This window comes from Dipteris shenzhenensis, chromosome 19 (genome assembly GCF_047967505.1).
Source record: "Dipteris shenzhenensis isolate YYH24624 ecotype China chromosome 19, Dip_SZ_1.0, whole genome shotgun sequence".
Lineage (NCBI taxonomy): Eukaryota > Viridiplantae > Streptophyta > Polypodiopsida > Gleicheniales > Dipteridaceae > Dipteris > Dipteris shenzhenensis.
In genome coordinates this window covers 5,643,425-5,669,225 of record NC_141614.1, presented here as the reverse complement: position 1 = coordinate 5,669,225, position 25,801 = coordinate 5,643,425, and the positions used below count along the sequence as shown (strand labels likewise).

Here is a 25,801-nt window from a genome sequence, read left to right as displayed (position 1 = left end):
AACCATTCCCTATGGGGAGTAACATGGAATGAAGCACGAGAATCCAACATCCAATCCTAGGAATATGCATCATCTGAAGTGGTAAGCAACTCTGCAGATAAACTCGAGATGAAGACAATGTCATCATCACTATCATGTGTGACTGCATTGATCTCCTCGATCTTCACTTTTCCTTTGTCCTCCCTTGGACTCTCTTCCTTCTGATTTGCACCCCAATTTGCATTCTTTTTCTTATCCTTTTGCTCTCTTTTTAGCTTGTAGCAATCCTTTTTCATGTGGCCCTTTTTGCCACAGTGGTAACACTCAATGTTCCGTGCCCTGAATTTGCTACGAGACTTCCCTCTTTCTTGGGACTTCCCCCTGAACTGTGATCTGCCCCTTTGCACATTTAAGGCTGCATCCTGCTTGTTGCCATCCATAGACTTCCGTCTAATCTCCTCGGCCAACAAGCTACCCACAACATCATCAAATTTCAGTTTTCCAAGTGCAGAGTTACTGACAGTTGTACGGAAGGTATCCCATGAGGATGGCAATGAACATAAGAGAAATATTTCCTTAGTCTCCGCATCAAAATTCATCTTCTGAGCCTGAAGTTGGTTGAAAATAATATTGAATTCATTCAAATGAGAAGAAATGGAAACCCCTTCCTTCACCTGCAGCTCAAACAACCTCTTCATGAGGTAAACTTTATTAGAGGCAGTTTCCTTCTCATAAATGGCACACAATTTCTTCCACAAATCTTCTGTAGTCTACTCATTTACTGCTGTGAAAGAAACTGACTCTGCAAGATGAAGTCTAATAGTAGACTTTGCTAATGCATCCAACTCATTCCAATCATCCTCAAACATATCTGCAGGCTTAGCTTCAATACCTGCCAAGGGTTTAATCTGCTTCTTTTGACTGCTTCTTTTGAATAAGCACATCCCTTATCTGTTCTTTCCACAAAGAAAAGTTTGTCCCATCAAACTTTTTAATGCTGAAAAGTTCCTTTTCAAACATGGAAGAGGATGCCATGATGCAAATGAAGCAAAATCCCAAATGCTAGTGCCTGCAAGAGAGAATCACACCAAATACTAGGTGCACCCATACCAAAACTCAAAGCTCAAAGCATCAAAAGATGCATCTGACTCATGCATATACTATGCATCCATATGAGCAAATCTGGCCCAAAAGAAAATGCCAACTGCAATGGCAATCCAAAATGCCAATAAGTGCCAAATGGCTCAAGCATAAACACCGTCCATGGGCATATGCATTAATAATATCTCATCCAAGAGAGCATAACACTATCAGTGCATCACCTGCAATGTGTCAAAGCTGTCCCTCAGCATAAAATAACATCCATGTGCAAAGCGTCTATAAAAATAGCATCCCACAAGGCAATCTGGGCCTATCAGTGCATCCAATAAGGATGGCAATGCATCCAAATGGCCTATAAATCATCCACTACAACCCAATGCACACCAGGAATGAGCGCACACGGCTCAGACTGCAACCAGAGTGATCTACATAAGGTATGCTCAAGAAATCATGGTCCCACGACAATGACCGCTACTAAAAATAGAGCCTGAGATGCCTGAAAACATGGGCGCCATTGCATAATCAGACTCAGCAAGAAAATCTACAAATATCTCTCTTTTGCTGGAACTCCAAAATCCCAACCGATGAGTGAGAAATGGGAGTCAACACTTATCCACTGCCATGTGGCATAAATCTAAGGTTTTAAAACCTTAGACTGAAAAAATGCATAACAGAGAGACGAAATCCAATACATATAACTCTGAAAATACTCCACCTAATCATGCAAGAACTGACAGGTAGGGGTTTTTAGGCGTCCGGAACGCAATGGGACAGATGATTTTGGAAACCGTGGTCTCAATTACTAGGTCCAACACACGGACTAAAAAATATTTTTGGAAACAGAACTGTTTGTAAACTCCACCGGAGTGCGAGTGATGAGCAACATAGAAGTTTTAGGACCTCCTAAGTCCACCGGAATTGACAGATCTACAAATGGTTACTCTAAAATTGAGTTCCAATACCTGGGCAGAAAAACGCAGAAACTGACGCAATGAGTCAGAAATCCAATGAAATGATCCCTGATTTGAGAATGAACATGTTTCCAAGCTTCTGAAGTGAAGTGGACACCAAAAGCAAGCAATAGTTGCCTCTACAAGTCAATACGGAGTCTCTATCGTCGAACGGAGCAGAGAAAAGCTTTAAAAACGACTTTTTCTTTGAAAACACTTAACAGGCTCCCAAAACCACTTCGCAAAACCAAAGTGACTTTTCCAAAGGTTCCTCCAAGGTCTCTGCACACTTGAATGCAAGTAAAATCATCCACAAAGCTTCCCATAGAGCTTCTCCTTCCTCCCACAGAGCTGTTGAGCTTCCAGGCATTCACACACGCTCTGCTAGATCACCCGGGCTTTGATACCAATTGAGAGTGCTCTCAACAGAAGCAAGAATGGAAGAGGGAGAGAGAGAAACAGAGAGCCACACACATTTTGGTGGGTGCAGAACACCCTAATCTTCTTTTTTCATTTATTTATATATGTGTTTGGGTATTGTACATAACTGGGGTAAAGGCACAGTGACCTTTAACACCCACATCATTGGGGCTCTTGGTTGAAATCCATACATCATCATGAATGGACTAAAACCTGTAGCTGAATGTTTGGCACTGTTATATGCAAATTCTAATATGGGCAAATACTGTTCCCAATTAGTTTACCATTTACTTACACATGCTCGCAGCATATCCTCAATTATCTGATTGACCCTTTTAGTTTGACCATCACTCTGTCGATGATCTGCAGTGCTCATATTCAATGAAGTTTCTAACCTCCTAAACATAGCCCTCCAAAAATGGCTGTTAAATTTGCTATCCCAGTCACTAACAATACCGGTTGGTAGCCCATACAGTCTATAGATATGCTCCACAAATAGCCTGGCTAATTCTGGAGTTTTAATATCTTCATTAACAGGAATGAAATGAGCCATCTTGGTCAACCGATCCACAATTACCCACATAGAGTTGTGCCCCCTCTGTGTCCTAGGTAATCCGACAATAAAATCCATGGAGCCATCTCCATTAATAGGAATGAAATGAGCCATCTTAGTCAACCGATCCACAATTACCCACACAGAGTTGTGCCCCCTCTGTGTCCTAGGTAATCCCACAATGAAATCCATGGAGATGCTTTTCCATTTGCCAGATGGAATCTCCAATGGGTGTAGGAGACCTCCTACCTTAAGGCATTCAACCTTATTAACCTGGCATTTTTGGCACTTCAATACATAATCTTGGACGTCTTTACCTATTCCATGCCAAAAGAATTGTCTTTTCAAAAGCACATATGTCTTCTAAATTCCCGGGTGTCCAGCACTTAGACTATCATGACATTTAAAAAGAAATTTGGCGCCTAAAGTCATTATTATCTGGGACACATATTTGGCCCTTCCTAAGGTATTCTGTTAACTGTCTTTCGAACTCACATTCTTCCATTTGACAAAGCCTATATGGGGGTTTACAAACAGGGGTAGATCCAGGAATTAAATCTATTTTATGATCTATTTCTCTCTCAAGAGGCAAACCATCACGTAAATCATACATAAAAACATCTTTAAATTCAAACATTAAATCATTGAAAGAAGATTTATACTTTTTAACATTATCAAAAACAATATTACTTCTTTCTGATGCAAAAGACATAAAATCACCAATAAAAGTAAGTTCACAGAGATATACCTCACATTCTTCTTGGTGTAATAGTCGTTCCAATTCCATCGAACAAATAAGAGGAGAGTTAGGCACATCATGTTCTCCTTGAATTTGGAAGATTCTACCCTGTTTTTCAAACATAATGAAGTTATTTTGCCTCTCCAACTATTACTGTTCATTTTCTAGCCCTTTCCTCGGCCTCTCAAACCATATCATCCCTTGCTGGAGTTGTCATTTTAAAGATGTGTATTTTCTAAAAATTATAAAGCAAAGCGCTTTATGTCAAAGAGAAAAATATGATGCCCACTTCCCTGATATTTGTTAGAGGTTTTGGATATGTCTTTGAAATCGACGCCTCCTTTACTTCGCAAGCGATCTTTACTTTCGTCTCCCCTTTTGCACTTTCTTCTATCTCGAACTCCTCTCTTTGAAATCTTGAACTCCTCACTTCGATGTTCTTCTTTGAATTTGGCAAGGTTTAGAGAAAAAGAGGATGATCTATCTTAGGACTTTCAAAAAGCTTTAGAAGGCCCTTCGTACTTTGGAGATAAAAGGGCCTTAAAACCTTTGGAAAGAAAAAGGGCCTTGAGACTTTGGAGAGGGGTGCAAATTCAATGATGAGGTGGCTTTTTCACAAGTTAAGAATCCTTTGAATGATGTGGCTTTAGTCAAAAATGGATCCAAGCTTTCTAGTCTGCACAGATGGATGAACATCGAGCGATTTCAATTTTGGATGCCTCATTGACAGCCTTGTAACTGCAAATCATTATGTTGTGAATACGGTTGTCGGCCTTCTTGACAATCTAGATTTTAAGAGGGTCGCTTCGCTGCTGGAATCCCCTTCATCCAATTTCTCTGAAAATTCAGCATCGCCAGTCAACTTTGTAGTCTCTACTCTCTCGGAAATACATGTTGAACTTCGACACATCACAGGCATGGGCTACGGCTTAACAATCATCACCCGCTCTTTTAGATCCTACGCATTTTGGAGCGTGAATAGCCATGGCTCTATGCTTGTTGTTAAAGCAAGTCACAACAGCAGCAAATCTCTTTGCTATTGACACAGCGTCGTCTCAAAAGCTCCAAGCGTTTGGCTCGTAGTAGTCACTCACAACTCCAAGCTCTCCATTACCAGAGCTTATAATCTCATGTAGATCATTGCATAGTCGTTTTAGCTTGTAGATAGTCTCTAAGCACTTTTGGCTACGCACGTTGCTCCATGATCACGCCACAAGGTCATTGGGGTCGCAATCTCCAAAAACTTAAAAGTCGAATGGTTCGAAAGGATCTCAATGGACTCCATAGCATTCTCAACAGTCTCGCAAAACGGCTTTGATACCAATGTAACATTAGCTCATTCATAGAGGGCTTCTCTACAATTACCTCCAAACCACGGATTCCGTGAGATCCTCTTCTTTCCCTTGTGAACTCTCCTTCCAGAATCCTCCCCCTTGCTAAGCACTTGCCACTTGGCCTCTAGCTTTGGTGCCACATGTCCCACAAGGGACTCCTCTCTTTATAGCCCTCTCTAGGACTCCTTATGCACCACCTCATCTATGCCTAGGACTAGGCATGATCCTAGACCCAAGCCCTTTAGGCCTTATTAATGCAAGTGTTGCCAAGCCCTCTAGCTTCCCGCCTTATATCGTGGTCACACGGTATTATAGTTGACATAACAGTTAGAACACGTATTATAGTTACTTATTGAATTATCAAAGAGTTTACATAGTTTGAGCACGTAAGAGCTTGTTGCTTGGACTAAGTCGTGTTTTTACATTTGTTGGCTTCACTGAAAGTGATGAAATTGGTTTAGAAGTGAAATTATGAATTTTGATTTCCAAAAATTCTTTCTTCACTACTTAAGTCCAGGTTTTGACGTATTCCAATGCCACTACATGCAACTATAGTCTAATTCTTCCCCCTAAAAATTCTCCAATTTTTTCTCCTCTCTCTCTCTCTCTCTCTCTCTCTCTCTCTCTTGCTCTCTCTCTCTCCCCCCCTCCTCTCTCTCATAGCTTTCCGCTTTCTTTTACACTCTACACATCTCGGGCAGGCCTTATGAATGCTTTATGAGCATTCTTCTTGTTTGATTTTAAATAAGTGCTTGCATTAGGGACCTTTTCGCCCCCCTTACAAACGCATGGGAAGGATATGGAGATGGGTATGGAGGCGGCAAGTGCAACACGTCGTGAGCTGTGATATGTTTAGAAGGTGCCACAACGAGCTCAGCTGGGACATGCCATGCAGCCTCCCTAGGCTTAATATCCATTTTTGCCCTCATCAACTCCGTCGTTTTACGTGAGGCGAGCAAAACTGATCAGGAGCAGCAGTCTCGGCTCTCTTTACCAGGATTCCCCCTGAAAAGCATTAAGAAAAGCAAGGCGGCCTGTGAACCCTGTGAGCGAAAATGGAGCATAGATTGCCAATTTCCTCCGTTCTCATAATTGTTCTGCCATTGCTCTTGATGACAAGGTGCCAGGGGAATGATATAAGTTCTCGGTTCCTGAGAACGAATGCGTGTGAGGGGACGCATTTTGGTGACTCTGAAAGTCGGATTCAACGACAAGACCATGGACCACATGATGAGCTCGAGCTGAAGGCTCCGGAGGAGGAGATCCATTCAGAAGGTGGATGTCTCAGAATTTGGCGGAAAGATGTACAAGCCTTGCCAAAGGCTCATATAGATGTTTCTGAAATTATACTTAAGCAAGATGGTCTGTTAGTGCCACAATATGCGGATTCAGACGGAATCTCGTACGTCTTAGCAGGTAATGAATGCTTGTACTCATATATACTCTGTCTCAGCTCCTTTTGACGCTGCGTTACCAGTTCTTCATCATACATGAGCCTTGTTCTGCATTCATGCTCATACTGTCTCTCTGAGCTCTTTTTGAGGTCATGTCATAAGGTCTACAATCTACGTGAGCTTGTTATGCATTCATGCTCATATTGTCTCTCTCAGCTCTTTTTGAGGCCATGTCATAAGGTCTACACTCTACATGAGCTTTGCAGGGACGGGCAAGATTGGAATCGTGTTTCCCCTGAAAGGAGAATTCCAGCGCCATTACGTCAGACGGGTGGAGCGAGGAGATGTTATTGCCATACCCAAGGGGGTAATCTTCTGGTGGTATAACGATGGATATGGTAACCACCGAATAATTTGTGCATCGGACACCTCAAAAGGAGTGCATCCTGGCCTTTACCATGTAATTCAAACTAATCCTATACGAAAAAAAAATGTGTGTGTGTGCAGGAAATCAATTTTGTGTTTTTCCAAAGAGCAGGATGCCTCAGCAAGAAGGGTCATAGCAAATTAAGGAAAACACAAAAGTGAAGCATTGAAACTTCGTCAACAAGCATAAACTGGGAAACACAAAAACTGAAGCAGTAGACGAGCACAAAATGGGTGGCTTTTGTTGTCATTATAATGTATGTTTGCAGGTGGCTCATAGGTTTTATCTTAATATTGGGCAGCAATTCTCACTGGCTGGAGCGAAGCTAAAGCGTTTCGGTGGGCTTCTCCACGGCTTCAGTCGTGACGCTCTGGCCACAGCCTGGGGGCTTGATGAGGAAATGGTGGACATGTTATTGGAAGCTCAAAACGAGGCTGGCATCATAAAGTCACGTCAGCGGATCCGTCTTCCAGACCCAAGGAAGCATCATTGGATGACGGAAGATCTGCGGCTGTTTCCACACAAAGGTGAACGCTGGACAGAGCGCCAGTTACACGAAATTACTCACGAGCGGCGTCACGAAAACCATGCAAACTTTGTGGAGTTGAAACGCAGCACTGATAGGGAGTATCCTGACCTTTATGCCAAGAATGGAGGCTGGGTGAAGGTGGTGAACAGGGACAATCTGCCAGTTTTGTCAATGGTGGGATTGAGCGCCATGCGGATTGCCTTGGAAAGGGTGAGCATCCTCAGAAATGTGGTCGATGTAGATCCACGATCGATCTCTATCCCTCATCGATGCAAATTTTTGCTTCGATTTAATTCTGTGATTGATTATCTTGTAGCTGAAACTGGATCTTATGTTTGCACGATTGATTCCATTTTCTTTTGTATTGCTTGCAATGTGGTGGATGGTTTTAGGAAGCCATGCTGGCCCCGGTCTACTATCATGACTCGCATCAGATCATCTACGTGACAAGGGGCAACGGAAGGATGCAAATCGTTAGCAACGATGGAAAGAGCTTGCTAGATACGCGAGTGCAGGAGGCGTCCGTGGTTGTGATTCCACAGTTCCTTCCGTACATGGCAGTCGCAGGTGGTGATGGGTTGTCCTGGATCACGTTCCTGACTGCACCCAGGTACTCCTTTACACCATCTACTGGTTTAACGTCTTAATCTTTCTGCTTTTCCACTGTAAGATCATAATATTTTTTGTTCTTATCCGCTTCATTTTGCATGCAAGGCCTTCGCCTTCTTATCTTGAAGGCAGGAATTCTATCTATGAGGGGCTTCCACAGCAAATCTTGGCCGCGTCTTTGAATGTGGATGTGGAAACCCTCAGAAATTTGAGGGCACAGCGGAAACAAGATGAAGTCATCTTCCCATCACCTCCACACTCCATATGCATTCTCAGGCCGCAACAATGCTTACACGAGCACATCACTTGAGGTTTTGTTACACCACTTTTATCTATGTTATTAGTTTTATGTTTCCTTATGGTTTATTTTCCGCTCTCCAGAAAATCATCTTCCGAATTTGAGATTTGGAAAATGTCATATTCAAAGCCTCAAATGGATGTCGTTTGTCATTCCTCGTTTCGATGTATCACGGTTGTTAAGGAACTTATTTTTAAGAGTTTTTCTTTGTTTTTATTGATTTCTATTTTATGAAGAGACAATGATCCCACTCTAGTCTTTTTTATGGAAATGTAATTGTTTAGGGAGTTCAATTACGTTTAGGGAGTTCAATTGACAGCAGCAAAAAATGACCCAACACAATGGAAATAAAAAGAACCAAAAACAACCTACAACACAATGGAAATAAAAAGAACCAAAAACAACCCACAACACAATGGAAATAAAAAGAAAGAAATATAAATGGAGTGCATGGGAGAGAGTCAAATAAAAAGAAAGAAATATAAATGGAGTGCATGGGAAAGATGCTCTTGGGAAATAAAAAGAAGGAAATTATAAATGGAGTGCATGGGAAAAACACTATGGGAGCCTTCATTATGAGGAGCAGCAAAAACCACCCTCCTCAAAAATCACACATCTAATAACTCAACGTATTGAACATCACGGTGTATGATCTCGAAGAGTGCCTAATAAGACCACACAGAAAATAGAGAAGTCTACATAGAGAATAGAGTGGAGAAGGTAGGAGTGTTATTATTGTACTGTTGTAAATCAAACATCATGGTGTACGAGAAGAGTGCCTGCCTAATAAGACCACAGAGAATAGAGAAGACTGCATAGAGAATAGAGTGGAGAAGGCAGGACAGTTATTATTGTACTAGCTATTTACAACAGAGAGTGAAGAAGGTAGAACTATTATTATTCATGTATGGCTATTTACAATGAGCATAGTAAGGATTTAAAATTTTCTTATTCACATCATCATAAACTCCAAAGTGCTTTCCTCTGTGACGCACATGGGCTCATCGCGACAAGGGGGTGCATGCTTGAATGCACTCAATAGTAGGATGACTGTTGAATGTAAAGCTTTTCAAGGTTTTTCATGTGTTTGGGAAAGCCTACGATGGAGGACATGCCAATAGAGGAGACATAGAGACCATCATAACAGCACCCCTTTTCGAAAAGAAATTGTTGTAGTTTGTCCACATGAACAACTGCATGTCATATTCATTCCTGGATCCTGAAAAGGAATCCCCAAGAGGCAATAGGGTAATATTTCCCTATGTGGAGCATTGAGAGGAGAACTCTAGGAGGCTAGTAGTCATATTGCAATGAAAATGGAACCAATGATGCATAATTCAGAAAATTATTAAAGTCACCTACATCAACTCAATCCTCATGTAGAGTGCACTAGAGATGCATTGTACTATCATGTGGTAATAAGAGCGATCCATGCCCTCTATGTAATATCCCAATATTGGGATAGTATAATATCCCAGTATTTCCTCCCAACATTGGGATAGTATAATATCCCAATATTTCCTCTTCAAATGATAAATCATATCTCAATCCTCCTATTAGTTTTTGTTGGAATGACAATCAATGGGACATGCCATTTGTTAACGTGGAAGATCCATGTCCTTCTCAACATTCCCTTGAAATGTGTGCATTTGGATCCCAACCCATGCATTGCACTAGGAGGACATGGATCCCAATCCATGCATTGCACTAGGAGGACATGGATCCCAATCCATGCATTTCTTGTTAGACAGTCATGGCAACAACAATTCATAGAGAATTGGACTCAAATAGAACGAGGCTTTAGTGCTAAGAGCTAAGCATGCCTTTTTTAGGAGACCCCTATTGGTGGAAATCCTTCCTCAAGAGGGAACTACCCACTTGGACTTAAAGAGGACCTTTCGGTATTAAGAGTTAAGCATGACCTTAAGCAAAAATTAAGGGAGGCAATCAATAGGAAGTCCTGGCCATGGAAATCCCTCCTCTAAGATGGCACTACCACCTCACACTCATTCCAATCCCAAGGGCACCACCCACCTCACATTCATGCCAACCCTGCACCCCCCTACTCTTTCCAAAATTCATCCTAAATAGTCCCTCAAACCTTTCCCATGCACCCAATCTTGAGGAGCAATCTCAATCTCATCTACAAATATGCATTCATTCAAGAAGAGCTAAAATGGAAAAAGGTTTTCATAAACCTAGTCCTAACTCAATTTTGTAGGGTGATGCGAAATTTTCAGCATAAAGTTATTATTCATTCTTTGCAAGTTGAATAATAACATTGCCCGTTGATGCAAAGTATATATTCATTTTTTCCTCTATTAATCTAGTGTACAGTTAGCCAATTGTGTGTGTGCTCCGTAATTGTTCCCTCTCCTCCTCCTCCTCTCTCTCTCTAGATGGAGCCAAGTCTTTGATCTTGCCACCAAATGTTCCATTTATTTTGAAGGAGACAAAGCATTTCTTTCATGGTATGAGAGGAACTGTGAAGTTTTGGCAGGTTCAAGCTACCATAGAGCAGCTCAATGGATGTTTGGTATCTTTCTTAATGGTAATCTCTAGGACCATGCTAGATAACTTGAAGAATTGGACAGATGGCAACCCCTTGAAACTAACATCTGAGACCACCACAGTTGGATTGCACCTCATGGGTACTTGCCTCAATATATTGTTTTGCTAATACAAAAAGGAGATCAAGAAGCTACGGAGGGAAGCCGCCCATGCAGCATCAATAGTGCTATAACAGAAGATCCTTAAAAAGGGTGTCGAAGCCAAGATGAAGTAGACACAAACCATGGTAGCAAAGGGAAAAATGAAGGTCGTGCAGGCACAAGATCAAATTGAGGCCACAGAGGCCCAAAAAAAAAAGAAACTTAAAAATGGCTAAGAAGAAAAGGCAAAGAAGAGAACAAAGAAAGAGACAAGTCAAGTACCTACATCAATAGCTTGAAGACACTAGAACAGGTAAGAACCAAGTGGAGGCTGATCTAACAAAAATAAAAGAACAACTTGATGCTCAGAAAGTAGAAAAGGAAGTTATTTATGAACAACTCTAGAAGATGTAAGACACATTAAACAATAAGAAAGATGATCTTATAGATAAGCCAAGAAGGGCCAATGAACACATTTTGGCAGTGATGTAGGAGTTGCAAGAGAGCTTTAAAGACAGGAAGGATGCAGATTGGAAAGAGACAACGAAGGATGTAGATCAAGTAGAGAGAAACCAAGGTGGAGCACAAAGCGATAATGAGAATGCACAATATTGGAAAGAGATGTAAGATTGTAAAGGTAAGCATAATTTCCTAGTGGTGGTTAATTACAATGTCACTGTGGAACAGCTTGCCACCGTCACTCTTGAAAATTTGGAGAGGCAATCCTGCATCCTTTGTAAAACCCAAACTACTATAGCGAACCTGCACAAGGCCTACAATGAAGTTGCTAAAGAATTTAAAGAGGTTGAAATGCTACTAGAAGGATTTGATAGATCTATTGCCACAAGCAAGAACCAAGTGGAGTAGCTAAAGGAGAACATTTGCACTCTTAGGATGAGGTAGGAAGGAATCAATAAATAGCTTGCTCATGTATAAGTTAAGACTATGATCTTGATAGCCATGATAGTTAAATCAAAATAATATCCTCCTGTGATGTGGGACTGTACATGCACAATCTACTATGGCCACATTATAGATGAGCGCCAAATTTGATGGTCCCAGTATGGCCGCTGTGTGCATGTGTTTTTCTTTGGGTTGTTTATGCATGCGTAGGGCTTGTGATATGCCAATTCTCAGGTCATGGAGAGACAAATGTGCCTTCACAAAGAAAGTAGTGGATGCATGTGCATTGGCCACAATAAGAAAGGCTCTAGTTAATGAAGGTAAGATGTAGCCCCTTGATGAAGGGACGATGTAGCCCCCTGATGAAGGGAAGAAGGGCCCCCCTAACGAAGGGAGGAAGCAACCCCCATGAACAGAAGAAGAAGCTCAAACTTGGACCCCTTGCCGAAGGGAAGAAGCCCAAGCTCAAGATCCCATTAGATCGTGGACATAATGAAGCGTCATTAAGGCAAAAGGGAATGTTGTGGACTTGATGGTTTTATAGCACTTTCTAAGATGTATATATTTAACAATTGCAACCATCATGATGGTTGTAAAATAGAAGTGGCTTAGGAATAACTGCAAGCAGCATGGCAATTGTGCAAGTTAAGTGATTCAAGATTAATTGCAACCAACATGGTGGTTTTATAGGATAAGTCATTTAGGATTATTTACAATACAGTGCTTTTACACAATAAGTGGTTTAGGATTATTTGCAACCATGATAAGTTTAGGATTTATTGGATAAGCAAAATTCATTTTCTTCAATTTAGGTTAACTGCAACCAGCATAGTGATTTTACCAGAGAAGTGGTTTTAGACTATCTATAACCATGATAAGTTTTAGGATTTTCTATATAAGTGCAACCCATTTTTATTGGTTTAGGATTATCTACAATTAGCATAGTTGCATCTAATGATAAATTCCCATCATTTTCCTATGGATGTTATAAGTTCAGTAATTCAAGATTAACTATAGCCAGCATGTTGGTTTTACAAGATAAGCGATTTAGGATTATGTGCAACCACCATGAGTTTAGGATTTACTAGATAATTGACTGGAATACATTTCCTTGGTTTAGGATTAACTACAACTAGTATGGTTGAGTTTAATGATAAAGTATTTGCCATCATTTTATTTTGGATTGTAAACGAACTATTCTCCTTTGTGCTTCATCGACTTGAACTTCATGGAACACTTTGCACATTGAACTGTTGTTGAGTCTTCGTTTATTATATGTCAATTGAACTCGCATGGAGAGGTTAACTTCAAGCCATGTTACAACATCATGATCATTCTACAATTTTTCTTGATGGCATGTTAATTGGTATATATAAAGAGCTTGCTTAATTATAGAACCATATCCATCATGTTCTCCCTTATCATGGCTAATACAATGAAATTCCATATCATGTTTAGACTGCTTTTGTGGATTTAAACCTTGAGACAAAATAGAATATAGGGCTGGTATAAATTGAGAGGAAGCACCATTTGACCGTGACAACCAATGTTGTTTTATTATTTTTGTATATGGGGGTCATGTTGCCTTTCTTCCCACTCCCCAAATCAATACAAGCTAACATTGGCTTGTGGTCTGATAAGGTGAGAGAGGAAAAGGTTGATTGCTTGACTTCTAGTGCTTGGTCAATCAGAGATTGAGCAATATACACTCTATCTAGTCTGACTTACACATTGTTCCTTTCCACTCAAGGTGTCATACCCTATTTTTACATGATTAATGTTTGACCCAAATGCTTAACAAAAGATATCCAGACAGTCCATTATGCATCCCACATCATGATCAGTGTTTCTGGGGGTGAGTGTTGTGTCATTAGCAAATTGCTGACACACTAACTGATTACCAGACACTAGTTCAATTCCTTTGAGATTTCCTTCTTGGATCTGACTTTTGAGTAGTCTGCCAAGGGAGGTAGCAACAATTGCAAAAAGCTGAGGGGCAAGGGGATAGCCTATGAAAGTGCGGATTGTGCTCTCCTAGTACAACGTGGAATTAGCAAAAGATCAAGGGGGATCAAACCAGAGAAGAAACTCCATGAGAGAGACATACCGTAGGCAATACTCAATCTATTTAAATGTGCTATATCAACAATACATGATAGGCCTCTTATAGAGAGTGCCCTTTGAATAGTCAACACTTGTGGGATCCTTTGGTCCACACCTCTCCTTGTGGATATCCTCAATCCACATCTCCACATCATGTAGTCCACATCCTAGGGTGGCTACTTTAATACATTCCTTATCACATACCTTTGTCCTTTAATCTATGTGCTCATGGCACCACAACTCACAACACCTCCCTTGGTGCCATGATCATTTGGTTACTACAAGGTGGTCAGATGTGAGTTACATTCCATCACCTCCCCTTAGTGCATGCATTGCTACTTAAGTTACAAACATATGGGCTGAAGGTGGCAAGGATGTTGCTTCTCAATGCTTGATGTCGATGGCGTTTGCTTCTTCGCTTGACGTAGCGGGACGTGGCTTTATGCACGATGCTTTGTTCTTCCATGTGCCTTAATGCTTTATGTGTGGATGCCATGTTCTGTGCTATGATCATCTCATGCACTTGTGCTTTTGGCATGCTTTTTGCGTTCATGTGTTGATTTGTCATTTGTTGCAAAGGTCTTACCAATTGATTTCTTTCAATATTGGCATTGCTAACAATAATTTTGATCCGACACGCACCTAGAGCTCAAAAAGACAATCACTTTTCCTTTTTGGAGCGCATGCAAATTCATCCTAGATTGCAAGTTATGCCTTGTCGAAGTTTTTGTGAAGAAGAGGGGCCCTTGATGATGTGGTAGACGCTGTTATATGCAGCTGCAGGACCATGCTTAGCAAGGGTCTCTGTGCTTAGGTGGCACTGTGATGACCTTTTAACCCAAGGCTACATGAACTTAGCCATGGTTCAATTAAACCAAGCAGTTGAACCTAACCACAGTTACGATAACCAACCATATCCACTTTGTTAACCAAGGTTATGTTAACCTAACCAGCGAGATAACTTAACCAACCCTATCTCACTATGGTTCCAGAAATGCCACGTGTCAATTTTAAAAAAACGAACTTTAGAGAAAACCTTTGAAGCAGAGATGTGAAGATATCCGTGGCGGCAACACGGCCTCTGTGGCGCGGGAAGATGTGCGCGGGTCGTCAGAAGGACAGAGAGAAGTCGGTGGGCTGGCCTTAGAGATGCTCAGGTCGGTGGAGATGCTTGGGCGCAACTTGTTGTAGATAAGGCACTGGTTGATAGCTTATGTAGTCAAGGAGCCGGCCGATTGTCGTCGCGAAGGAGCACACGGGCTACTGGAGATGTGGGTCGTTGTACGAGTTGCCTTTGAAGCGTTCCTACTCATCGTAGTCACCGTAGGAGAATCGCTGCTAGAGGGCGTCGATGGAGCCAGTCGTTGGACGTTAAGCCTTGCAAGTCGGCTTGGGCGTTTGTCAGAGAAGTCGTGGAAGCTCTACTGCTTTGCAGAGTCTTGTGGTAATACGTTCACAACATCGTTCAGAGATGGGGTACCATTAGTGAGAGACCGCAACACTAATAGAGCCTACAGAGTTTGGACGTGAGGCGTTGGCAGAGGAGTCGCTGTTGCTGCAGATTTGGGATGGGGTTGCGCTGGCTTCGTTTGTTGCTTGCCAGAGGAGCTAGAGACTGCGTTGGGAGTTAATGGCTTTGAAAAAAGCTAGCAGCCCATTCCATTGGAGCTCGTGGGGGTGGACGGGAACCATTTGACGAGGAGCCAAAGAGCTCGCAGGGTGTAATTCGAAGGTGTTGGCTATGGCGGCAGCAGTTACATGAGTGTCGTAGGGTGCTGGACTTGTACACCAGGCGCTGCTGTCGGTGGGCGTAGGCAGCTCTGTGGATAAATGGTAGCTGCCTTCCTTTGCTTGTAAGGTTGGCTGCTATGGCCGTCCATCAAGTATCGTGGCTGGAGCTGTGTGCAGGCTTTTCTTGTAGTAGGTCATAGAGGCAGGATAGGCTAAGCTTGCCTTAGGTCCTGAATGTTTTCTTCTCTCTCAAAGCTCCTTCTCACACCAAAGAAAGCTCAAGGCAACGATCTCTCTCAATTCCCTCTGAGAGAGGATTTCCTCTCTTTCTTTTACACTCTCATACCAATCGCAAGATTTTCATCTCTAAGAACTAGAAGGACATGAGCAATCCTCATGAAGAGACAATGAACTAAAAAACTAAGCTATGAGAGCAAGACCTAGGCTTTGATACCATGTGAAAGTGTGGACCATGCTCTCTTAGTACAACATGGAATTAGCAAAAGATTAGGGGGATCAAACCAAAGAAGAAACTCCATGAGAGAGACATACGGTAGGCAATACTCAATCTATTCAAATGTGCTATATTAACAATACATGATAGGTCTCTTATAGAGAGTGCCCTTTGAATAGTCAACACTTGTGGGATCTGGTCCACATCCCTCCTTCTGGATATCCTCAATCCACATCTCCACATCATGTAGTCCACATCCTAGGGTGGCTACTTTAATACATTCCTTATCACATACCTTTGCCCTTTAATCTATGTGCTCATGGCACCACAACTCTCAACATAGCCTTGTATAATTGACCTCCTCAAAGGATAAGGATGGCTCATTTCTCCATTAACATGGACTTTGGTTGAGGCATTTGTAAGCAGTAATTGAGCAAAGGATACAAAAGTAGGTCCCAAGCCCATATCCTGTAGAGATTGTATAAGGAAGTCCCACACTTTAGAGGACAGGAGTGTTTGAAAATAATCTTGAACCAGACTCTCTGTAGAGGAGACTCTAGTATGATCAGCCTTCTCAAGGAGAGGGATTTCATCATTTTTCTCTCTTCCTCCTCATAAAGTTTAAAAGTCTCCTTAGTGGGCCTATCAATCTTTCATGCTCACCAATCTCTGTAATAAACTTTGGATTCATTTAACCTTATCTATTCCTGGATTATAAGATCCTTTTTAGCAATCAAAAGATCCCTTTGGGCATCTTCATCTCCTAGCGTAGTACGATCCTCTAGTTTTTAATTCTGACTTGGATGTTGTCCATTCTCTGAGCACTAATTTTACCCATGTTCTTTCTAGCTGCTTTTAACAGCTTTTGGGTATTTTCTACTACCATAGCCCAAGCCTCTGCAATAGTTCTACCCTCACCAAAAGTAGCCTCCCAAACTATTTTCATGATGCATTGAACACTGTTCATTGCAAACAACTTTGGGTATGCTTTAAACCATGAAGATCCTCTATGGCCATTGCCAAAATCACAAGTAGGAAGGACAGGTTTGTGGTCTGTCAAGGTAAGTGAGAAAAAAATTTGAGTCTCCCATTTGACTATTGCACCAAGTAAAGTCACCCTATGGACTAGCATCCACCCACTGCCAATGTTATTTGAGATCTTCCCAAGCTGTTAACTCAGTTCCTCTAATTACATTGCCCTTTTCTAGCCATCTGTCACATTTCCTTTCTACCATAATTACATTGCCCTTTTCCAACCACATGTCACATTTCCTTTCTACCATATTGAAATCCCCCATGGCAAAACAATTGCCTTCTGCATAGGTTAGTGAATCCCACAATAATTTCCTTTTGCAACTGCAATGTTTGGGGAATACAAAGAGCACACATCAAATTCATTGCCTTTGATGAGACATTTGAGTAGCACCCTTCTATTTAGGACATTAGCCACTACTTGAATGACTCCTCCCTGATAATGGGAGTATTCCAATAGCAGTCCCTCCCTTCCCTTCTGCATGGGAAGGAAAGTACCAAGTTCTCAGTCTATCAATAAATTTTAATTTACTCTCTAAGTTAACTCCACTAACCTTTAATTCTTCTTGGATAGGTAGGAGAGAGAGAATTGGTCCTCAACCAATGATCTATCTCGTCTCCTCTACCAGGGTCCATCAACCCTCTAGCATTGAGAGTCAAGAAGGATATGATTTTATCTGGCATTCTTTTTCGCCCCTTATTAGCCCAGGGGTTAGGGCTATGCACTTAAGATGCCTTGGATTGTCTTCTCTTGTTTTGCACCATAGTGAAGGATTTACCGTGACTTGCATCTTTTTTGTTTTTTGGGTTACCCTTTCCTTGTCCCTCTTTTGAGTCTTCTCCACACTAATATCATCCCCTTCCATTGTGTCATCTCTGTTAACTTCCTCTTCAAACTCCTTTGACCAATTAGCCTCTATCATCATTTGATCATCAAGATCCTGGCTGTTTACTGACCTCCTTGTCCCCCCCTTGTTTTCTAAGAGCTTCAAATGAGTTCTTAGTTATGGGAGAAGAGGTAACAATTTCCTTCCCTCTATCCAATATGTTGTTGGAAATCTAGACCTCCTGCTTAGAAGTGTCAATGACAACAGGAGTCTTAGGGACCCACTTTTCAGATGAAGCATTTTGATTTTGGGATGTAGGAGTAGCCTCTCTAGTCTTTCCCCTTTTCAAAGGGCAATTTTTCACCATGTGTGGACGACTCACATAGGAAACAAGAGTTGGGCAAGTTTTTATACAGCAAGGCTTGCTCCCTAAAGATGTTGCCATGTTTATTCAAAATCACCAACGTCTTAGAGAGTTCTTTAGCAATCTCTAGCTTAATACACACCAGAGGATTAGCTCTAGGATTGATAAAATTTTCATATTCTACACCCACAACTTCTCCTAGTACACAACATAGGAAAGGTAATTGATTACAAAGATAAAGAGGAAGGCCACAAAGCTCCACCCACACAGGAATCCTAGTGGATTTGGGTCTAGGGTCATCAAGAGATAACTCCTTAGTCCACCATTCCAAGTATAAGGGTTGATTCCTAATGGTCCAAAGGCCATACTATAAGCTATGCTTTCCATCTTAGGTTTCTCAAAAAGAAAGACAAAGAAGCTTGTTTTGAGAAATCTTACATTCAACACATTCATTCCCTTCCTCACCCAATTTGTCCTAATCCAAGTTTTAAGAAAAACCGTTGGAGGTCTAACTCCAGGTAGGAAGCCAACTAGTGCATGTGTGCTAAGCCACCTTATGGAATTAGTGAAGAGATTGTCATCTAAAAAGCCATGATGGACTTACCATTGCCACGTGGTTCACCCCTAAGACATCGTAGCTTTCTCTTTCATCTCATTATGGTAGGGGGAAGCCTCTGCTTGCTCAAAGTCTTCCTAGCATCTGCAATGTCCTCTCCTGAGCTTCTTCCACCAACTTTGCTTGTTGGGGAGATGTATGCTCTTGTCCCACCATTTTTAGATTGCTTTGCCAGCTCCACCAGTTCCTGTTTCATTGGTGAGTCTTCCACAATGTTGGGCCATGGCTATGTCTACCATCTCTTGTAGGGCCATTTCCTCTGTTTCTTCCTTCACTCACATTAGCCGGGACTCCGCTCTCGACAGCGTAGAAAACGGCTCTTGTTTCACTTGGACTTCTAGGTTGGGGAGGGCTAAAACGTGAGGCTTTGTATACAAACTTGGGAGCCAGGGATCCATGTGGATAGGAAAGGCCAGAAGTAGGATGCAATCCCAGAGGGAGGTTAAAGAAGCACCCCCATGGCTTCTAAGCTACATGTGCATACAAGGGGCGGGCAAGACTTCCTCATCTACCACCACGACTACCTGAGAAAGAGACTCCATGTCGAGGCGAAAGGGGAAATATTCCTTCGTTCTCAATAGGCATGATTGGGCTTTGGCCTAGTACAAGGAATGCAATCTCATCAAAAAAATGCATAGTCCTCACAGACAATTGGAGAAATTCCTCTGCTCTGTAGTGCTTTGTCCAGTTTGTACATTAATGGGACTGCTTGCCTCTTGGCTTCTTAGGACCTCGCAAAACCTCAGATCTCCAACAAAATCATGCAGTCTATACGGTTAGATGGGGGAAAGGAGCATAGTGATGGTGACTAGCAAGTCCATCACCATCAATCCCACTACTCTCTCCATCTTCATCCTCCATCTCTTCCGACACCTTCCTCCCTGTGCTAGAGGCTTCCTTGTGTATTATAAGAGAGAGAGTATGGTATAAAAAATATATGTAACCCATACAAGCCACTGTGGTCTGAAGCAAAGGGCCCACTAAAGCCCTTGCTGAGTGCTAAGTGCTAAAAATGCAAAAAACTAGTACAAAATAGGAGGGAAAAGAGCAATCAAGTACCGCTCAAAAGTAGAGCTCCAAGTACATGTGCAAGCTCCCATATAACCCAGCTACCTGATAGCCGTCTAGTGTGATGCAAAGAGCTCATGTACCTATGTTTATCGGGCAGTCTCCCATGGTGGTAGGGGGCACGCTCTCCTAGATCTCTGTATCTGATGGGCTACAATTGAGAGTAATGCCTCATCTCTGGCGATGCCCTCTAAGGAGGGCTGAGATAGGCCATACCTCAATTGTGCATGCTTTGGTCACCCCACATGCCATGTGTGGTCTTCGCGTGTCTCATCTAGCCACATCCTGGCGATGGGTCTCACTACTGATCCAAAGTGCTCTCGTCTCCTCGAGCTCCTCCCCCTCGATCTCATCCTAGTGCTAGCTCGAATGAATAAAAATTAGTGATGCATGTCTATGCTCAGTCTAGCTTGGTGTCTTGAGGCCTTAATTATAGCTGATCTCTAGCCTGCTACACAAGAGAATCTCTATGTCTCTGCATCTCAATCAGATAGAGCCCAATGCAAACCTCTGGTCGAGGGAAATGTATCAGCTGTGTGAGTGGTCCAAAGCCGAGCCCCTCTTGAAAGAGACAGTGGTATCACCCTCGGAAATCATAGTTGGCTAGATAGACACATAGAAAATGCTCCTCTATCTCAATCTCCCCCATCGTGCATAGTCTATAGACTCGCTGCTCTGCTCTTTAGGTATTCCGGTCGCTCTCCCTACCTCAATCCACAAATGGTGGGATGAGACTCGTATCTATCCTGCAAGGCATGTGAGACTCTCCTATCCTTGAGGTACTAGGGCCTGATGATGAGACCATGCTCTTATATCCTCAGAAAGTGGTCATGGTAGAATTGGGTCTTGGTGGGGAACTTCTAATCCCCCCCAAGCCCGAGATGTGTGAAGCTAAAGAAGGTCTAACCATATGATACGGTTAATCTCAGCAAGTGGAATGAGCTTCGGTGGTGCATCCATGCTTTAATGAAAGGGGGGGAGCCTTTCCATTTGGATACTGTGGCTATTAGATCATGTGGACACCCATGCATACCATTGTATATCAAAGCCTCTCTCTGCCAGTTGTTGGGATGATGCTAGTGCTAGTCTCGGTAATCTCCATTGAGGTAGGGCCCAAACTCCATGGAGAAAAGTCATGGTCTAGAAGAGGGCATCCACCTAGAGAGGTTTCATGGCGAACTCTGCTTGTATGATCTAATGGGGAGCTGAAGGCTTACTCTAAATCATCCTAGATCCCATGATCACATGTAGCCTCTTAAATCCCTTCTAGCAGTAGTCACAATAGTAGTTGAAAGGTCACCCCCCCAAAAAGGTGCTGCATACACGGCAGTCGGTCTCACAAGAGTGTCAAAAAGCTAGCCCTTCATCGGTGGATCTTGGAAATGCACCTAGAAACATTGTCTCTCTAATTGAGCTAGGGCACCCTTCCCTTCCCTCATGAAGACTGGTCCTATAAATACTACCCCTAGAATATGTAGGATTGCACTATCTCCATTGGCTCCCCTCGGTAAGTGAAACTATGTTGACATTGATGTCGATGAAGCACTACTTGGGATGTGTTGAAGATCATAACCTTGGTTGTCCTAAGGTTGACTATCAGGTCCCTCTCTCTATAGAACATCAACAAGGCCTCCGAGTGTTTCTGCAATCCCTAGGCTAAGGATGAAATGAGGACTATGTCATCTGCATATAGTAGTATTTGTACCATTAAATCGGCCAATAGGGAGCCCTCTCCTCCTAGCCAATCAACAAAGGATGTGATCTCATCAATGTAACTTAAAGAGAGTCAGTGAGAGGGGGCAACCCTGCTTCACCCCTCTGGTTCTCTCAACCTAGTCTCATAGGCCCCCAGAAGTGCGGACTCACCCTCTCACGTATAAACTCATCACTCCCAGATCATGACCTCTGGGAGATGAAGCTCTTGTAGTCACTTGATCAGGTGAGAGCGAGGGACTGTGTCAAAAGCCTTCCAAAAATCCATGAAGCAAGTATAGACCTTTTGGCACCTTAACTTTGCCTCCTCGATATGGCTCTTAGGGTAAAAATGTGGTCTAGTGTGAAGTGCTGTCTCTGGAAGCCTACCTGCCCTAGAGCCCACTGTCCATGGCCCTCTGTATGGCTACTGATTGCCCTCTTCAGTACCGATCCATAAATCTTAGCCAAAGTGTGGCCAGTCATGAGAGTGCAGTAGCTCCTAGTATCTATGGTGTCCCCCCCCCCTTTTGTATCGGTACAATGGTGGTAGTGCTCCAAGTAGGTTAGAAACCATGGCATATTGCATGGTTGAACACATGCACTAGAACCAGGGAGAACCAGGGACAAGACCTCCTGTCCATGTGCAAAGTGCTATGTACATAGCTCCACATGGTTTGGTGCTCTCTGGTTATGCAGACAGAGGAGGGAACTCCTCATGTTCTATGCAATGAACAAGTGACAAGTAGTGGGTTTGACCATAGAGGACACATTTGGTGGCATTTGACCTAGGATGGCATATAAGGAGCATGCATATTTGTGCCAAATCTTTGGGTCTGTGATGGGAATGGGCCGTTTCCTCTTTGATAGGAGTCCCCAGTTGATAGTCAGGTCTCTTCCTCGAAAGGATATGACCACCTCATCAATCCTGTGCGAGTGAGAAAAGTCCGCTTCTTATGTCAGACATCTGACGTGAGATGTGATGTGCCTCAGATGAGGTCAGGTGTCCCAGGGCCGGCTTGCATGTGAGGTGATCTCTCTCTCTCTCTCTCTCTCTCTCTCTCCCAAAAACTCTCATTCCCTAAACTATCTACATCCACTGACCACCTGACTACATGCTTGCAGCACTGCCTACATAATGGAGGATCTAGGCTCTACCTCCACTCAGTCCATTGTTCTCCATCAGAGTCCACCTAATCCCGTAGCTGCTCCCACGCTTGACGTACTGCTGACTGCCCCTTGCCTGATCACTCAGTTAAATCCATCCCAAAATATGTGCTTCATAATTTCATGTCTAATCAGCAAGACAAGCAATTTAGGATGTGCCTTGCTAATTTTGTCCATGACACATTTACCTTTGTAATTGATTTTGCTAAAAATTGCTCGTTTCAAGAACAACATGAGATAAAAAGTGCTCACTGGAATAACAAGCATATAGTGATTCTAGTGATATCATGTACAATCATCTAATGGATTCTTCTATGATAGATACCAGTTTGTCTACTGACTCACAAGAGTCAACTCCCTCTAGGAACTTAAAGAGTCTGCCTTTGCAATGGCTAATGGCAAAACACCTGGAGAAGATGGGCTACCTATAAAATTCTAAAAGTTCTTTTGGGACACTGTTGGACCCTCCTTAGTGGCTATTTGGAGAGAGAGTGCTAAACAGGGCTTTCTTCCAAAGCACTTAAATGAAGGGATCATTAAGCTTATACCAAAAGAAGGGGATAGGACAGTTTTAAAAAATTGGAGGCACTGTTCTTGCAAGATATATGCCAAAACAATTGCTCTAAGACTGAGATGCAAAATGGACAAGTGGATTCTGGAGGAACATAAAGGTTTCATAAAGAACAAGCATCTTTTGGAAGCAATCATCAACTTATGGGAAGGTTGCACTCATGCTGAAGAAAGTAATCAAGAGATTTGTCTAATTAAAATAGACTTTTATAAAGGCATATGATAGACTTAATTGGGATTTTATGCTTTAGTCACTTAACAATATGGGGCTGGGAACCAAATTCACCTCTTATGTAGCTCTTCTACTCTCTAATGCCTCTACAAAGGTGTGTGTGAATGGAGAGATGTCTCAGAGCTTCATGTTGAAAAGGTCTATAAGACAAGGATGCCCACTAGCACCTCTCTTATTTACTATAGCTGTTGATGCTTTTGGATGGTTGATAAAAGAGCAAGTGACTGTAGGTGAAATCAATGATATAGAGCTCCCCTCAGGAAAGCAGCTAGTAAATTAGCAATTTGCAGATGATACTACCCTGACCATTAGATACACAGATGTAGACATACAAAGAGCTATGGATTGTATGGATATATTCTGTAATGCATCTGGTTCAAAAATAAATCACTCCAAAATAGGTTATGCATCACTATCTAGAGACACCCAAAATCTCATGGATCAGGTGGGTTGTAAGAGAATTTCTCATGGGCAGATATTCATACTGTTAGGTATCCCTATGGGGTTCAATGTTAAGATGAAAGACAGATGGGATTGGTTCCTAGAAAGGTTCAGAAAAAAATTAGATAGACTCAAGGGATTGCAGGCAAACTTGGCAGGAAGAACGATAGTACTAAACCACTGCATATACCCAATTGCTATATTTTATCTCCCATGCTGGTGTCTATCCAAAATAGGTTTAGAAAAGTTCATGAAGATCTACAGATCATGGGGTGGAAGTGACACTAGAAGAAGGATAGCCAAGGTCAAATGGGCTTTCTACACTAGACCAAGAAAGGAAGGAGGCTTGGGTGTTATAAATATAAATTAGTAGCCACGTGGATAATTAAAGCCATCACTACTCTTGAAAGTGATTGGGCTAATCTCCTCCTCAGGAACTTCAAGCATGTGAGGCCTCATAGAGCTCCTAGATGGAAGGATTATCCCCTTTTAGCAGCCATAGGGAACCCAAAACCATGCACTACCAAAGGGAGCCAGCTATGGAAAACCCTATGGGGGGCCTTTGAACAGATAAAAAGCCACATTATTCTCTCGGGAAAAGGAAGCTTTATGGCTTTAGATTCAATATGGGTTTCTACCTTTTTCACTAAACAACGGCTAAGTGACAATGACTTCCTGAGACAAGCTAAGTGACAATGACTTCTTGAGGGCATGGCACTTGGTGAAGAAAGGGCTATCTTGTTGAGGGGATTTATGAGACGACCAATTTTAGGTGGAAAACTTGGTTGATTCAAACTCAACAATTCAGACCAAAAGTTGATAATGGGCAGAATTCAGCTATGGGAGGGGACATCATATGGAAAGGGGGTAGAATTCTTAATTTCCCTAGAGAGTTTGGATGTGTAGGTAGCTCAAGCCTCCTACCTATACCCATTCCATCTAAAGGCATAGATGAGATTGTAACTAAACTAAACTCTAGATGGAATAGTTCTGACAATGAAAGAAAGTGGGTTATCACATTTGAGCTGATCTGGGACAGAAGAATCCCTAAAAAAATGTCCACAGTGTTAGGGTTAATTCTACATAAGGATGTCTGGACCAACTGCAGAAGTTTCAGCATTGGTAAGGAAGATAGTACATGCAAACATTGTGTGGGCATCATGAAGACATATTCCATATGTTTATAGCTTGCCCTAAGAAAAGTCTAGAAATATGTGCAATTAAGAATAGGTGAGCCTATAAATTGGAAGTCTATTCTTTTGGGAGATGCTCTCAAAATTCCTTATGCCACATGGACACACGTCAGGGCTTATGCACTATAGCTTATTTGGATATCCATAAATGCTTTTTAATTCAATGATGAGGTCATTCATGCTGAAAAGATTTTTGTTAATTGGTATGAATGCTATGTTCTTACTAACTGATCACTATGTGCTGTGGTCAAGGCCAAGTTCTTATTGGACCAAGAATATCATAATTATAATGACCAGGTATTACAACTCTAGGCAAAGCTAGAAGAACACATACAGGATGCAAGGAGATGCTCCAACTCAGGGGTGGATATGCAAGCTCAACTCCTTCCATCCCTCTTCCCAGCAAAGCAGAACCTACTATTTA

At 42.2% G+C, this 25,801-nt stretch overlaps 1 protein-coding gene across 1 annotated transcript; it reads left to right on the top strand.

Moving 5' to 3' along the window:
• Positions 1 to 6,052: 6,052 nt before the first annotated feature.
• Positions 6,053 to 8,466, top strand: LOC147889974 (11S globulin seed storage protein Ana o 2.0101-like). Its single transcript, XM_087391088.1, has 5 exons — positions 6,053 to 6,492; positions 6,737 to 6,930; positions 7,199 to 7,636; positions 7,819 to 8,036; positions 8,141 to 8,466. Exons 1-5 carry the CDS (start codon positions 6,132 to 6,134, stop codon positions 8,343 to 8,345), a joined length of 1,416 nt encoding a protein of 471 aa, XP_087247214.1. The 5' UTR covers positions 6,053 to 6,131; the 3' UTR covers positions 8,346 to 8,466.
• Positions 8,467 to 25,801: the final 17,335 nt, after the last annotated feature.